General features: G+C 38.4%; 1 protein-coding gene across 1 annotated transcript in view; it reads left to right on the plus strand.

The window, feature by feature from the left end:
- The first annotated feature begins 6645 nt into the window (after window positions 1-6645).
- Window positions 6646-18151, plus strand: part of TTC29 (tetratricopeptide repeat domain 29) — a 155461-nt gene continuing 143955 nt past the window's right edge. The window contains exons 1-4 of the mRNA XM_059695312.1: window positions 6646-6778; window positions 7414-7456; window positions 12691-12788; window positions 15102-15185. Of these exons, the coding sequence (XP_059551295.1) occupies window positions 12697-12788; window positions 15102-15185 (176 nt within the window). The 5' untranslated portion in view covers window positions 6646-6778; window positions 7414-7456; window positions 12691-12696. The remainder of the gene's footprint in view (window positions 6779-7413; window positions 7457-12690; window positions 12789-15101; window positions 15186-18151) is intronic.

Here is an 18151-nt window from a genome sequence, read left to right on the forward strand (position 1 = left end):
TACTCTAGGGCTGTCCCTGGCGAGGTAGGGACTTAGCCCAGCCTCTCTGGAGACTTGGCAAATTCTTCCTCATCCACTGCCTTCTGCTGTTTTTATCAGTCATAACATTGTCTCCTCTAGGAAACTTCTATTCAGGGGAATCAATTATCGACAGAACTTTCTAAAAATACAACTGGGTCTTTATAACCGTAAGTCCTCAGTCTTAGTGGCAACACGTTACAAGTCATTTCATATAATGCACTACTTTTATAGATGCAGAGCCCTCTTTAGTACCTGTAGCTTCTTATGGAATCAACTATATGCATTATTCTTTACTTGATTAAATAATCATCTGCTTAAATGCTTTTGGTGGCACTAATCCAGAAGAAAGGAAAAATATTTTCATTCTGAATTTCATAAATATTTTAGAAGAATAAGCTATTGGAAAACATCTTCAATTTTATCACAATTTTCAACTTCTTTTCCCCTCTGGAACAAAAGATGATAGAGGGGGAAATGGAAACACTGAAATTCACGATTTGAGTGTCAGATTTCTTGAAAATATTTTACTCTTCCTTCCATGTGTTGTTGGAACAGTGAAAACTGACGGATGTGCTCTTCTGGAATTTGTGTGTGTAATGAGTTGCTGGATGAGCTCTATCTACTGAGAACGATTATAATGGTGGTTTATTTGATCTTTAACAGCGCTGCCGTCTCCATCTCATCATTCAATATGAATGTTTAAAAACAGAAGAGATAATTTAGAGAATTTTCTAGGCTTATTATGTATTAGTTATGTATTAGGGAACCAGTAGACATCTTCAACCAAGTAAGTTTCTGTTTTTACAAAAAATATGCCTTCTATGATTTTCGTGCAAAATTAAGTGCATAAAGTAAGTTCATTTTATTTGTGGTAAACTCTTATTGAGTTCAAACAGCCTAATCAGAGTTTCTTCTTTCCACAAAACCACCCACCTACCATTTCAAAAGCACTTCTGGGATCCAAAGAGAGGAAGGTATGGGACTGAAAAAATAAAGGAAGACACTGAAGTATTCAGGAATTTGAGAGTCATTATCTTTTTGCAATTTAATGAGCTTTCTCTAAGTTTTCCTCCCAATCACCAAGGGAAAGTTCATGCCATGCATTTCTACGTGACCTATATAAAATGCTGTGCTCTTCCTGTTGGGATTGGCAAAGGGCAGCCTGAGTGAAGAGAGAAACACACAAGGGTTTCAGAAGGCAGGAAGGTGAATCCAGGCTGGACAGGATGCCGAGACCATGCTGCTCTTTCTAGAGAGAGGAAGTTAGTGAAAGATACACTGATTCAGGGCAAGTGGGAATATACGTATAAGCAGCACATTAATGAGGTGAAAGGGACAGGGTGGTTGGGTGGGTGACATTGGAAGTTTCCATAATGAATATAGCTTGCTAATCAAAATAATTGCTATTGTCATTAGGTGGCAATCAATCAGATGATATTAAGATTGTATTAATACTATGATCTGGAAGAGTTGCTAGGAGACCTCTCACCTTCAAAGGGACCATTCCCATCTGCAAAACATAAGTAATCAAAGTCAGTAGAGCATCATAATTAGGAGCAAGGTCTGTAGAGTCAGAAAATCTGAATATATACCAGGTTTGTAGCTTATTAGCTGAGTAAACGTAAGCACTACAGCAGAACTCAGAACCTTCTGCACAACCATGGGGAGCTTCACAAAGCGGAGGCAGAGCTAACCCTGCTCAGGCTTGAAACAGTTACTCAAACAGTACAGTCAGTGTCTGGCAGATTGGTGCTGACCTTGAAAGCATTCAAGGGCAACACGCTCTAGTCCAGGCAGTAGGAGCCAAAAGTTCTCTGAAATTACCCATTCAAAAGAGGTGGAAAAATTAATCAGGATCTTAGGTGTAAAGATCAGAAATCAACTCGGGCTAATATATGCAGATACTATTTTATTAAAATCATATTGGATCACTCACAAAATATTCATGGAGCTGGAGACCATATATGAAGGTTTGACACAATACCCCAAATCATGCTTCATAATTGGTCCTATGAATACTCTCATGCCACAGAGAGTTTGTGGGCACAGATGCCCACCTTGGGCTTCTACCTCCATCAATGCTGGCTCAGGGCCCTAGGCAGTGCTGCCTTTGAAAACGGGTCATGATGGCTGCCACTGCTCTCAGCCTTGCCATTCTCTGTATGATCATTATGTGTTTGTATGACTCACTGCTGGTTTTACAAACTGGCTGGGAGCCGGTAACAAATGAGGTGTGGATTCCTGGCAAGCCTGAGGTCAGTACCAGAGAAGAAAGAGTCAGATCTGAGCTGTGAGTTTGAGTCCAGAGCAGAGAGAATAAAGAACAGATTGGGAGTAGGATGGGAGATGGGCTGTGGTGCTGGTCTAGGACTTAGGCCTCTAAGAAGACAAGGACTTCAGTCTAGTTCTCTCTGGTATTGTTGGAGATGGGTCACAAAGCTTGCAGGCAAAGAAGCAGTTGTCTCTTTAGCCTGCCTGTCTTCACTTCAGTGAGTTCACTGAGGATATAAGTTAGCTTTATATTCCTACCCTAGCAGAGTACCTGGCTATTGAAATGCATGGATGGATAGATGGATGAGTGGATTTAGACTTTCAAATTTGATGCGCAGGACTGCTATTCCATATTTTCCCCTCTTAAAACCAATTCAGCTTTTATTTATACCTTTATTTAATAAGTTCTTTCCCGCTGAGACTGTACTGGAAGTTGTAGTAGAATTTTACCAAATGTGATATTTGTCATCTTATTTATGACAGTCTTTGAAAATATCATTATATTCTATATTTTTGTTTAGAATCCCCCTTGCATATACACCATTAGATTTTTATCCTTGGAAAATGGGAAACTTCATTTCTGAATTATATTGAAAAAAATAATAATAGGCCTCTTAATATATATATGTGTGTGTATAAATATACATATATGTGATATTTGTATACATATAACTAGCTGGATAGAAGTATATATGTATATGTTTATTTTTATGTACAGACATAATTAAGGTTTAAGAGATTTGATAACTACTGAAGCATATTATTTTGTCAAGATTTGGCCCTACTAGTAGAAAACATTGCTACTGTAGGTTTATCCAGTCAATGGAGGCCCAAGATAATGAGTAAACTTAACAATGAAGCATATTTTCAAATTCAAATGGCATTCTTAGTTATGAGTTATGAGCAGATTTAGCAGTCTGCTAGAATTGCATCATAAGAACCAAAAGTAAGACTATGCTGAAAAAAGGGGGCAAATATTTTTAATACCAACTGACATTTATATGACAAATACTGAAAGTTGTTTTTTTGTATACTTTGGATTGAAAACAATGTGACTTATATACATTAAAGGGAAAAACAACTGAAATTAGATTTAAACCAAGGAAATATGCATTAGATAGCAAACAAAGTAGCTTAGGTTTTCAAGGTAGGTCCTGAAGACTTTCCAGGCTTTTTAGAAGTTGATAACTTTAAAGATTTTTTCCCCCAAAGCCCTCAACTTTCAAATGTGCTCTTTCCTAACATTGGCATGCCTGAGTACCATGTCCATAGTCTACTGCTTCTCCTCCACACCTCTTTCATGGTACAAAATCTTGCCAAAGGGACAATTTGAGAATGCATACTTTGCAATCTATTGCTGATTCTATTTGACTAAACCCTAAAAGCTAGTTTTGTAGTTTCTTTTAACTGCAAACACTTATGACAATTACAAGAATGTTATGCATATTGGTAAAAATCTATAAAAAGACTTTTGACTCTAAATTAAGTATAAAAATTACTTGCAAGCATCAATAAGCAACTGGCTTTTTGTTTTACCTTAGAATATCTAGTGCGATACACACTGTTTATGTAAGGTCAATAAATATTGACTAGATTTCTCCATCTAATTTATTCTACAAATGGAAAATATTTAAACCTCAAAAATATTTTATAGTTTCAATGAGTTCAAAACATATCATCATTGGACATAAATAGAATATTTTGGCCTCAAATTTTTTAAAATATATTTTTATTGATTTCAGAGAGGAAGAGAGGGGAAGAGAGAGATAGAAACATCAATGATAAGAGAGAATCATCGATAGGCTGCCTCCTGCAAGCCTCCCACTAGGGATCGAGCCCTCAACCCAGGGCATGTGCCCTTGACTGGAATCGAACCAGGACCCCTTAGTTTGCAAGCCAATGCTCTAACCACTGAGACAAATCAGCTAGGGCTGGCTTCAAATTTTTATGTGAATTTTATCAAATCTCTATGTAGCAATAGAAAATGAATGTAACTATATATGCTCTTTCGTGCAATTTCTTAATTGAATTTTAGAGTTTCAGCTATTACTTTAGAAAATGTATAATGTTCTAAAATGTTCAGTGTGAAACTTGATATTATCTTTAATGCTTACTAATTTGTGTTTTTTAAAACAAATTTTATTATTTTATTTTTTATCACCTAATACTTTCTTAATTATTGTGTAAACTAGTATTCTGTAGTTGTAAGTAATAGAAATCAACTCTGGTTAACTTTAGAAAAGTTAATTTATTGGAATGGTATCAGAGGCCTACAGAATCATTGTGAAGGTGTGAACTAGACTTGGGAAGGGCTGATATCAGGCCAATCCTACACCTGGAAACCAACAACTGTGGCTGTTACCACAGGGCAGGACACAGCTTCAAGAGGAGATCAGAGACCATCATTCAGATCAGCCTCCAAAATCCAAAGATATACATATAAGCATTTTGGTTGAATATGCAAATTTCAACAAATTATCTTTTACATTAGAATATTTCTTCATCTAAGCTATCCCCAAACCTTACTGATGTGAAAGACACCTGTATTTCCATAAGATATATATTGTTCCTTTTGCAAGTATTTATATTATCAAGGCATGGAAGTACCTGCTCCTTCTTGCTCTCCGTGTTCTATTGGACTACTTGTCAGGGCAGTGATCCAGCATAATATTCTGCGAGATGGTAAGATAATTAAGGTCCCTGAAAACTAAATTGCAGCAAAGAGCCATGGTTGACAGATTTCTGAGTTGGAAAATAAAAGTACACTGCTAACCCTCCTAGGTAACAGCAAATCGCTTCTTTTTTCTTGCTATCAACCAGAATATGGGGTGGGGGCAGTAGATGCTACCTAACAGCAAGAAGGCTCTATTAGAAACAGTAGCACAATTTGAGTTACCATCTGGTCAACCTTTTATTCTTTAAGATATACATCTATGTTGTGTAGCTAACACAGATAATTAAAAAAGAATAGTCAAGGAGTTATCACTCCTAAAATTTTCAAGTCTGACATTCCCCCAGAAATGCAGTATTGCTTTTGATTTACTATTTTGGTAGGAAAGTACAGGGTTAGCTGGCAGCTGATCTGTGGTAGCTTTTTGTTTATTTATCTCCAGGGATGCCTGGAGCCATGATACTCCCTTTGGCCAAGATAGGAATAAATGTACTCGCTAGTGATATATAATGTACTATTTAAAGGTTGAAGCTCCCTTAATTCACCTGTACTACCTTGTCTACCTTGTTTATTAAAAATATATATTTGATAATCTGCATCTGTTTTACCTGATTATATAGCCTGGTTTTGGCTATGTGATCAGTGGTATATAAAAGACCCTTTGGTGAAAAGGAAAGCCTTTGTACACTGTTGGTGAGAATGTAAATTTATATAGCCATTATGGAAAATTAAAACTAGAACTACCATATGACTGGCATTCTCACTTGAGGTATATAGCCAAAGTGCCCTTCAATGGATGAATGGATGAGTGGAAAAGAAAAATGGAAGATATATATTGCAAGTAGAATTGATTTATGGTTAATAGAATGACTTGTATTGCTGGCTCCCTCACTTACAGTGTGTGACAGGAGGCAATGAATTAAAGCCTTGCTTTCTAGCACAGCTATATTTGGGAATAAGCAACAGGCCTCACTCTCTTGTCCTCTGTATGTATGAGAGAATGAGCAAAGAAGTGAGCTTTCTTGCACTTACAAGTGAGAGATGAGATGGAATGATGGGCTGAGATTAACAGGCTGACATTAATCAGTGTAAATATAAAATCTTGAGTTTCAGGTAAAAAATCACACACACACAGAGATTCTATAAAGAGATCTTGGGTTTTTAGCTCACCACAACTCAAAATTAGATTTTCTTTCTGGAGAATAGAAGGGAAAAGATGGCTCTGGCTGCAACTAAGGCTGAGGATGAGGGGAATGAATTGACTTAACTAGCTCGCTAAAGTGGCATCAGGTCATGGAGGTCACGAATGCCAACCTGAGTGTTTTTCCTTCAATCGTGTGGGCAGCAGAGAAATGTTGGTGAAATATTGAGAATGCAGCGCCATGAAGGAAATGTTTCGGGGCGGCAACTGCCAGGACGTTGGTCTGGACCTAGAACGAATTTCTGAAAGCGGTCTCACTTTTGAAAGCTGCCTTGTTTGAAAAGCCTGCAGGGTCTAAGGGCCTCCCTGCCCCCCCCCCCCCCTTCCCCCAGCCCTCTGCAGGCCCCGCCCCCACCAGGCCCCGCCCCCGTGACGAGGGTCTGGAGCTGCCCCAATCCCGAGCCCCAGTGCAGCCTAACCCCACCCGCCCGCCTGCACCGCCCCCTCTGTATCCCTGGAGACGCTCCGGCGTCTGCTCGCCCAGCCCTGGCTTCGCCAAGTCCTGAAAACAAGAAGGGAAGTCGGGGCAGCGCCAGGGCCCTGCACCTGCCATTGGTGGAGGAGTCACTGAAGGGGAATGGAAAACCAGAGCTCCCCAGAGCCGGTCCACCGAGGTTCGTGACGCAGGGACGAGGCAGGGGCAGGGCTTCCACAGCTCCCAGGAGAGGCGGGCAGTGCCTTCCCTGCCCCCCACGGACCTTCCTCGCTGGTCTAGAGACTCCTCTCAGAGTTCCTCAGCTGGGGCCCTGGCTCGGCAGTGCACCTGAGCCTGTGGGGACAAATTAGTTGGCCTGTTTAGAACCAGGCAGTAGCAGACAGGGACCTGAGGTGTCCTCAGTTTGGGTAAACGTAACGCAATCTCGTAAGTCTGAGCGATCAAGTGGTTATCCCTAATGTCGCATTTGTATTAGAATAGAGGGTGGGGCGAAAATAGTTGTAAGCATCTGAAACACAGAGTTTATTCTTTATTAATTATTGTATTATTTTACATCTGAACAACTGTAAACCGACTTTTGCCCCACCCTGTAACATAACAATATAGGTAGTGGCGTTTCATTGATTAGTGATTAATTTATCCCATAGTGTCTATACTTTTTTTTTTAAAGTTCCTCTAACCTCATAGTAAGTATTTGGTATTTGTTGTATGAATAACTTTTCATGATGTGGGGCGGGGAGAGAAATTGTTCTATTAACTAATTTAATTTTTTTTCCTTTTCTCCGCTATTATTCTTTACTTCCTGATGTTCAGGCTGAAGTCTAGCTTGGAAAGATTTTCAGCAGAAACCTCCATTGTAAGTCGAGTGAACCATGCCTGTCTTCAAACACTTCACTAATGTATATTTTGATTAACCCTCAGTAAATGTTCATTAGTAGGAAATCTATGTATTGAAAAACTTACCTAATTACCTCCCATGGAGTCCTAGAAGTGTCCAAAAATTATGATGTAGGAGATAAAAATTTAGTGACTCTTCAAACTCATGTTAATTTTAAAAATTCTTTTTGGGAGTGTAATTCTTTGTATTTCTTTGGTAGCTTTTTCAAACTTTCATAGTAAGAGAGCTTGTGGTGATCATATGAAAAGTTCTCATTGTTATAAATGGTTTTGAACATCGTAAAATCCTATTTATTTTGTATTCTCTTGATGACAACTAATAAATTTGCTTGCTGAGGTTTGTTGGCTTTTACCCTAAAGTGCCTGAATTCTGGAGACAGTGGTCAGCCTCAGGCATTGTCACTCCTAAGCAGACGGCCTTCAGGATGCTAGGCCTCCCCTCCTCCCTGTGTCTTTCCTGAGGAGGATCTCTCCTGGGAGAGTGGGCAACAACAGGGTTACTCTTTGAAGAATTTTACTTGGAGGCCAGAGATTTAAACTCACACTGTGGGACACATTCAGCCTGACCAGCGTTTCAAACCTTTCTCCATTCTCATCTGTCCTTGCATGTGGGGGCCAAATTTAGAGACTAAATATGACCAATACAAGAGCCAACCAGCAGATCAAAGAATCCACCAGCCATGATTTGGCTTCAGGCAGCCTTTTGATCTTCGTCTCAGCCCCTGTGGTGCCACATGCAGCGCAGCCCACTTGCTGGCCCTGGGGGGGGGGGGGGGGCTGCGGGAGTGGGGGGGCTGCCTCTGGGTCCTCCTCACAGACTGCTTCCCCCTCAGCTCCTGGGGCTAAGCTCGTTTTTTTGGTACCAGCTAGAGCAGTGGTTCTCAACCTTGGCTGCACATTAGAATCACCTGGGAATCTTTTTAAAATCCTGATTTCTGGGCCTTATCCTCAGGAAATTCTGTTTCTTTGTTACTAATGTTGTGGCCCCAACCCATAACAAAGAATTTCTGGAGGATGAGGCCCAGAAATCAGGATTTTAAAAAGATTCCCAGGTGATTCTAATGTGCAGCCAAGGTTGAGAACACTGAGCTGGAGAAATACTTCTTCTCTCCCTTACCCGAATCTGAACCATTGCCCTTCCTGCCTTTGCTCCCATCTTGTGTGATTTCCTCTGTGGTCTTGAGCTAGGAGAACCCCGATGAAGTGCCATGGTTAAGGATGTGTTCCACTTCTGCTTCAGGCTCGGGTACTTTAATTCCTCATGATTAGAGATCACCTAGGAGCTGGGGATACTGGTCATACCAGGAAAATGATACAGCTCAATTTAACAAACAGCAAAAAGCTTTCTTCACTCTGCAGGTAAAAGTAAGCCTGAAATAACAGGCCCCAAAGCATGCTTGCATTTTTTCTCACTTATTTTCCCTCTGGCTGCGTCTATATGCTAGATTACAACTATTTCTAATTCAGCATAAATAAGACTGCATTTATAAAAAAAAGATAGTGATTACTTAAATGAGAAAATAATTTGTTACAGGATCCCTTTAAATATTTAATGCATTTCAAATATTAAGTGTGCAAAATTTCAGTACACACATTATCTATTATGGAAAACAGAATATGTGGCCATGTATTGTGAAAAACAAAAATCCCCTTTTTCAAAAGGTATAGGCAAGGTAAGCTGTGGGGTTTAGAGTGGGGAGGGAGCCTGTTTAACTGCCACCCTAACTCTGGTCTGAAACTTTGCAGCATAGATTGCTTGAGGGATATTTTCCCCAATATGCAGTTAATACCTTTTTTCTACTTTATCATTCAGCTCTGATCACCCCCCATTCAGAGTTTGTGCCTTGAGGCTTGCCAGCAGGGCTTGCAATACTTACATTAAACTAAATTTAAGAGTAAAGGTGCTCCTGCTGCTAATGTTCTCAGATCAGAGGAGAGCAAAATGAAGGAACTGGAAGCTGAAACTTTAATGGTAGGAAACGTTGACTCAAGTTTTTAGAAGGGAAAAAATCACAGCTGATCTGTGTGACAAAGAAGACCTTCTCCTCTCCCTATATGACAGTGATGGCGAACCTATGACACGCGTGTCAGAGGTGACATGCGAACTCGTTTTTTTGGTTGATTTTTCTTTGTTAAATGGCATTTAAATATATAAAATAAAAATCAAAAATATAAATCTTTGTTTTACTATGGTTGCAAATATCAAAAAATTTCTATATGCGACATGGCACCAGAGTTAAGTTAGGGTTTTTCAAAATGCTGACACGCCGAGCTCAAAAGGTTCGCCATCATGCTCTGTGACATTTGCATCGGATTTCATTAGTTGTTTATATTTCCAAGCAAAATAATCTAACCCCAGTAAACATTAAAAAGGACAATTCTTATATCCCATACTTGTAGCCCAACTTGGGGAGAGGGTGCTGATACATATCTTGATGGGATATATTGGCTGGATCAGAGCTTCTGGGGCCTGGTCCCACTCTTTGTAAATAGCCTTGTCTTCCTAGTATTTAAAGAAATTACAAGTACTGTTTTCTCATTTTAAAGCACAATTATGCATTCATCACCCCTGCACCAATGCCCTTGTTATACAAAGTGGGGCTCTCAGAAGAGTCTTGATTCATAGAGGATGGAATGCCCAGACTGAAGCAAGAACAGTCTCTGTTTTCTCCTCTCCTTTTCAAAACCCACTAGGGAGAGACAAGTCAGGGTTAGGAAACTGAGATGGTCCAGGTTTGCTCTGTAACATTAGAGGATTCTGCACATGGCGTCTCACAGTTTCTGTGAAGTAGGCTCGTGGGAGGTGGGTTTGGGAGCCTTTGGTGTCCCTTCAAAACTGTACGTGGGGTCCAGCCCTGTGTTGGTCATAATTTGTCACCACAAGTTCTGCAAAGGTTGCCACTTAATAAGTTCTGGTTATGCAATAACTCAACTAATTAATGCAACACCTAATCAGAGAAATAATTTTTTTTTCAAATTACAAAAGAATTAAGTCACTATATTATGAAGTTATAAAGTATAATACAATGTTTCTAATGTTTGCTATAGATCTTCTATATATTGTGTTTTTTGTGTATTGTCTGTTTTCCCCCCACATCCACCCCTATAATGTAAATTCACAAAGTCAGAGATCTTTGTCTTTTTGTTCAGTTGTATCTTCAACACCTAGAATAGTATCTAGCACCAAGTAGTACTTTAATCGTTGAATATATTCAAGGTCTAGATTGATGATGACTTACCCTATGTCACAAAGGTAGTAAATCCTGGAGGTAAATAATGTAAAAACCAAAAACAAGCCTTCCTGTTGCTTGGTGGGGCTCATGGTAGAGTTCAAAACTGATGGACATAGTGGTGGTGGAATCAAGAAGCTCTGGCTTTGGGGTGCCTTTCTATTTAACAGTAGAAGTGTGGGTTCTTTGGCACCTGAAAGCCCTCACAGCATGTGACAATTTCATCATTCTATGTCCACTGACATTGTTTCCACACTTCTTCCTCTTTGAGTAAGGTTTAGATAACTTGGTTTGTTTGTTTGTTTGTTTGTTTGTTTTTAAATATATGTTATTGATTTTTTACAGAGAGGAAGGGAGAGAGATAGTTAGAAACATCAATGAGAGAGAAACATCGATCAGCTGCCTCCTGCACACTCCCTACTGGGGATGTGCCCGCAACCAAGGTACATGCCCTTGACCAGAATTGAACCTGGACCCTTGAGTCTGCAGGCTGACGCTCTATCCACTGAGCCAAACCGGTCAGGGCTAGATAACTTGGTTTTATAGACTCACTTTTTTTTAAAACATTTTTTAAAAATATATTTTATTGATTTTTTACAGAGAGGAAGGGAGAGGGATAGAGAGTTAGAAGCATTGATGAGAGAGAAACATCAATCAGCCGCCTCCTGCACACCCCCTACTAGGGATGTGCCCGCAACTAAGGTACATGCCCTTGACCAGAATTGAACTTGGGACCCTTCAGTCTGCAGGCCGACGCTCTATCCACTGAGCCAAACAGGCTACGGCCTCACTTTTATTATTATCACTCATCTTCTCCACTGTGACTAATTGCATTTCCCAAAGATGGCCCCAATAATATCGTTCATCTCACATTCTTTCTGTCAATGTGACTTCGATGCTCTCTCATCAACTGGGGGGTCTATATTCACTAGCTTTGAATTCACAACTGGGGGGCCTATTATTATAGCAGAAGTGATGCTATGTAACTCCCAAGGACAGGCCCTAAAAGGGGAACAGCTCCCACCTGGCTTTTCTTAGGGATACTTGCCTTTGGACCCCTAAGCTTCCAAGTAAGAAGTCTAGGTTCACCATGCTGTGAGGAAGCTCAAGCCATATGGAAAGGCCACTTGTACATATTCTGCCAGAGACCCCAGTTGATGTCCCAGCTAATAGTTGGCATCAACTATCAGATATAGGAGTAAAGACACATACAGATGCTTTCTGCTTCCCCTCATTGAGTTACCCCCAACTTTTAAGTCTTCCCAGCAGAAGTCCCTGCCATTGTGCAGTAGTGAAAAGCCAATCCATTGTGCCTTATCCTAATTCTTGACCACAAAAAATGTGAAAGATAATAAAATGATTATTGTTTGAATTAATCTTTTTTAAAACCACTGTGTTTCGAAGTGATTTGTTACACTGTTTTCTTTGTGTGTCTCTCATGACAGCTATCTCCATGTTGAGAATTATTCTTGGCATCTGTCCTTTCTAAGGGAAAGCCTTTATTTGTGAATGATAAAGTTTTTTAGAAAATAGAAAAATATGAGCAATTTTCAATTATTGATCATAGCAGGCAAGCAAAGCATGAACATTTGAAATTCGTAGCTGCCCTAAAAATCTTTACTTTTTAATTGCAATCATTTCTCTTATACCAACACTCCTGATTGACTGAATTTTCAACTCATTAATCAGATTTTCTCCTTCATGGTAGAGAGGCAGACAAGTAATAAATTGGCCACAAGGCATCTAGTAGAGGAAAATAATGAGAGAAGTAACCTGTGGAATTCACTCACTGAGTATCTGCCCCTATAATGAATAACAGAGCTGTAGCTCTGTGTACACCCAGGCTTTCTCAGCTCAGATGATAGGCTGTGGATCTAACAATGTCCTAAAATATTCTTTGAAAGATTTATTCTTTAAAATACCATTTCTGTGTGTGTGTGTGTATGTGTGTGTTTATTTGTAGTCTGGAATGACGACCCTACCCCCACTGCCCATGTCCCGCTCCAAGCTTACAGCCTTAGCCAGAGAGAAGCTGCCATGCTCCCCCAGAACAACGCCACGGTACGTGACCTTGGTTTTCATTTCTCTTCCTACAGAATAAACTCCTTCCTGTAAGAATGCCAATAACATGTCTCAGAAAACAAGGTGTTTAAAGACAAAAGTATATTGTTATATTTAGAGTATTCAAATGTGTGGTGTTAAAAGAATTGATGGACTTCACTTAAATATTAAGAATATGTTTATTTAACAAGCTAGTGCTCATTTGATAATTTTATTTCATACTAGAAGCACGGTGCACGGATTGGTGCACCGGTGGGGTCCCTCAGCCTGGCCTGTACCCTCTGCAATCCAGGATCCCTCAGAGGATGTTGGAGAGCCAGTTTCAGCCTGATCCCTGCAGGCCAGGCCAAGGGTCCCCACCAGTGCACAAATTTATGCACCAGGCCAGTTTTGGCCCAATCCCCACAGGCCAGGCCAAGGGACCCTGCTCGTGCACAAATCCGTGCACAGGGCCTCTAGTATGCATATAAAATCTTTGGCTAATCTCTTTCTGCTCTACCCCTCTCCCCTTCCCTCTGAAATTCATCACTCTGTTCCATGTTTCCATGCCTGTGCATTGAGCGTCTGCCCCCTGGTGGTCAGTGTGTGTCATAGCTATCAGTCAAATGGTTGAATGGTCACTTAGGCTTTTAGATAGATAGATAGATAGATAGATAGATAGATAGATAGATAGATAGATAGATTCCCATTATATCATAGTTCCTATAAAGCTTTGGAAATACATTTTAAAAAAATGTGTATAGAGAACAAAATGCAGAAGCTTTAGGAATGAATAGTGTCTGGCTTCCAATCCACAAGGTCCTGAATGCTGATTTCTGCTTTGGGGGAAGGAAGACACAGTCTTACTACTAAGGTAGATTGGCAGGCATGATTTAGCTCCTGAAATGACCATGGGGCCTGCAAACACACCATCTAACTGCTGCTGCCAGTGAGGGGCTGCAGAACCCCAGAGTTGTAGCCCAGAAACTGCAGGACAGAGAACTTGATGTATCTTGTCATAATTATGAATATTCACTAATATTGCATTGTTTGGTAATTGCATTTATAATTGTATTGATGTTTAATGATGCACATGCTCTTTATCAATATAAATAATTTGCCCATCTTGGTCTGATTATTTTCTTTACATACATGCTTTTCAATTCCTGCCACGCATGATGACCAAAGACAGTATTGTGAGACTACTTTGTTCTGAAGAACATCATTCCTCATTTTTAGTATTTCTGGGAAAGACCAAAGCCCCCGGACCAAACAAATACATTTAGCTAGACTACATAAAAAACACTTTTATAATAGAAAATCAAATTTTCTTTTCAAATTTTTCAAAAAAATAATTTTTATAAATACATAATTCCAGGATATATATTGTTATGCTGGCATAACTGGTATATTATATTACAGATACATATGTACATATACTAGTATATATATTTTACTTTTGAGCAATGTGAAATATTAACACAGCCTGAAAAAGATTCTTCTTATTCTTGTTTTTAATTATTGAGATTATATTTCCTTTACAATACAAGTAAAAATATAGCCAATCTCACATCTCTAAAATAAGATGGATTTTCAAAGAAAAATTTTTCTTGTATTTGTATTGAATAAAAACATTTTTTATCCTAACCATTTAAAGGAAAGTTTTGTATCACCATTCTCCATTACTTCCGAATAAAAACAGATAATTGTTCAGTTCCATACTCCCATGCTTATAAACTATTAATAATATGCTTATATTTAAAGGTTCAAGGGAGTGTAAAGAATAAAACACTATACATGTAATATATTTCTCAGTAAAGTGTTCTTAAAATCACTTTGAACTTTTAATAATTATTTGAGTTTTATCTATGACTTAAAAAAAACACTCAAGCAGCATTTCAGAGCAAATTTGTTAATGTTTGGAACAAATAAATGTTACACATTTGTATCCAATAGGTAGTCTTAGTTCAAGATTCTGTGCCAAACAGAATATGACTTCGTGAAAGTTATACTGTGAAACAGCATGAGTAAAATGGAAGATCTCCTCAGTTTTGAGTAAAAAAATTCCATTAATTAAAAAATGCAGATTATTTTAATGTGTTTTGTTTTTATTTGTTTACACACTGGGTTTAATATTCTTCCCTGCTTCTTTCATATGAGAAAATTAAAATTTAGAAATTATCAATCAATAACCTAACTGTACAGCTACTACAGAACATTTATTATATATGGTTTCATTTCCTGAATATTTGTGTTCTCCTGGTGGCATTTTATGTTTGGTAGCTTTTCTACCCGATAAGGCAGTGCTTTATTATTTCTTTCCATTTCATTTAGGTCTGAGTTGATCAAAGAAAAAGATGACATAGATCATTATCTGGAGGTGAAGTTCAAAGGATTGTCAAAAGAGGAGGTTGCTGCGTGAGTATAACCTCTTAAAGGCACTTTAATATAAAGTTTGTTTCTTTTGTCTTGATTCCTTATTGAAATTTCAGTTTTCCTGTGCAGTACACCTTTTCATTGGAACTTGACATTTAAAAATTAAAGCTCATATTAAATAGTGATAAGTCATGTCTATTGATCTTACACATATCAAAGTCTTTAATTTTATGGCTCTCAACATTCTCATATTTACCAAGCTATTATACTGTCACATTTGTAATATTATAGTTAAATCTGTGCCGTTAATTGCTTATTAACCTCCATTTTAAGGTGTGTTGCCTCCATGTGGGTGAAAAAAAGCTTTAAGAGAAAGATTCATATATCTTTTTTTTCTAGTGATTAAAAAATAATTCTTACTAATGTGTTTCCTCCCCAACCCAGAACCCACAAAAGATTTAATGAATTATAGTGTATTGGTTAATTTTTAAATAATTCTAAATTGTATGAATTTAGTTTTTAAATAAACAATGTAAACTTTGCCATTTTACCACTAGTTAGAAGCTAATTTATGTTGACTGTAAAAACAATTTTAAAAATCCATGTAGGTTAGTGATAAATAAATAGAAAAATAGCTAAACAGGTTTATATTTCTTACCTATAGACTTGGTGATTCTGTTATCAGATCTTTAGTTGTAAGCATTGAAAAATCAAATCTTGTAAATGCATGTGCATCTTGTAGAATTCATTAAATCATCCAATTAAAATATTTTATGAAGAAATACTTTAAAAATTATATTAGTATTGTCCAGGACTAATGAAAAAGTATTCCTAATGATATTTTTGATATAGATTTTTATATAATCTAAAATTCTTCAGTTTCTTGATGCATTTCCTTTTATTCGATATTATTTTGCCAATTTGAATATGACAGAAATAGGGAAGAGCTCATTCTGTCGGTAGATACTTTATTTTATGGAGTGACAAAATTTTACAGTAGCTGCAAGCACTTCTTCCTTGGAGCTCTGCTAACAGCCATATGTAGTACCTGAGACCTTTTGTTAAGTGTTCTTCTGATTGTTAATTTGTTAACTTCCCATGGTAGCCTGTTGGGTAAAACTAAAGGTCAATATTGTCTGATTACATACTTCTAAAAAGAACAATACATATGAATGACACTTGCATTCTGATTTAAATATAAGAACACCCAAACAACTGTAAGTGGCTTAAGAATTTGGGCTTTAGTTTGGAATTAAATTTCTTCTTCTATAATTTAACAAGCTGGAAATCCATATATGTAAAATCTGCTAAGCTCTCAGTCGGTATTGAAGAAAACTTTGATCTAAGACAATGCAAAATAGGCTATATTGATGCGTATTCTCTTAATAATATATTTTTTCACTAAGGAGATTACCAGATTGATTTTAAATTCAACAAGTAGCACTGGGTAAATTTCAGTCCTTAATATTGCATTTTTCTTAAAGCTACCCATCTGTCTCTAAAGTATTCAGACCTTCATTAAACAGCAGCCTCTCTCATCTTCCAGCTTTAGTGTATTGTCATTCCCTTGGCCTAGAATGTATTTTCCCTTTACCATGTCCTGGCTGACTGTTACTCATTCTTAAATGGCTCAACTATATTAGGTAACCTTGCTAGCCTAATACCTGTAATGAAACCTACTCTAAGATCTACAATACCCAGAATGCCTCCAATCATGGCACTTATAGATTTGTATCGATATGGCTACTTTGTGTCCTCTCCTAGATGATCAGCTCCAGGAGGGCTGGAGCCATGGATGCTCACGGGTGTCTTTAGTGCTCGTACCTGTCTCACAGGTTTTGAGCCAGGTACGAAGATATCAATGAGTGGTGAGCATTTGTCCCTTCATCGCCTTGCACATGTGCCCTGTCTAAAATGCCCTCCTCTTTCCCCACTCCTGTGTACTTGCTAAACTTTTTCTCTTCCAGCCTCTGCCTGCTTCTTGCTCTGTGAGGCCTCCTTTAGCTCCTCCTCACCCACATGCTGGAGTCTAGGCTCCTGCTTGAGCTCTCTTTAGTAACCACTGACAATCATGTTTGTGTGGGGTTTTTCCTTCCTGATTAATGTTTAACAAACTATAGAATGTGACCCATTAGTGGGTAGTGGTTATGACCCATCTGTTTAGGGATCATGACCAGTATTTTAAAAAATGAAAGGGGGGAGAGTAAAATAGAGCTTTAGAAAGGCATGCTTTGCACAGAGTAAGGCTGATATTGGGAGGGTGCCCAATGTAATGAAATAGAGTGCAGGTTCTACTACCAGCCTCCCCAGGCGCCAACTTCACACTACTAGCACTGGCTGATTTTGGCTGAGCACTTATCCTTCCTGTGTCTCACTTTCCTCATCTGAAAAAAATAGGGATAATAATGATAGGGCCTGGCTCATTCGTAGTTATGAGGATTGAGTTGTTGTTTATTAAGAGATGGGAACATTTTGAGTAGTATTGGTCTTGAACTTTTGCTTCATAGACACACATGAAGCAGGTATATGTGCACATGTACTGAATGGCAATAGAAAAGTCTTTCTTACTGTGAATTGCCACAGGAAAGGACTCTGCTCTAGACTTAGAGTCCTTTGCAAGCAGGGATTGTTTTTCACTCTCCTTTTAAGACTCTTCTGACTTACACAAAATACCACTTTATTGCTTGCTTACTTGCTTTGTAGGAAGGATTGAAGAAATTTAAAGTTAACGTTTTATATTACACAGCTGTCAGATTATAAATAGAAAATAAAAGGCAAATGAAGGAGAAGTAGGTAAATATGCTTCCCACTAGAGTTAATATAGTTCCCCTGAGGAAACATTAAGTTTCACTCTGAACTCCTGGGCAGACTGGGCAAAAAGGGAGAGGTAATGGACTATGCATTTCTCATTACCTGAGGAAAGGAAACATATCAATTCTTCAAAAGAAACAAGCTTTTTCCTGATAATAAATTCCGAAAGGAAGTTATCACATGACATCATATAAGGA

Source organism: Myotis daubentonii, chromosome 5 (assembly GCF_963259705.1).
Source record: "Myotis daubentonii chromosome 5, mMyoDau2.1, whole genome shotgun sequence".
In the NCBI taxonomy this organism is placed as follows: Eukaryota; Metazoa; Chordata; class Mammalia; order Chiroptera; family Vespertilionidae; genus Myotis; species Myotis daubentonii.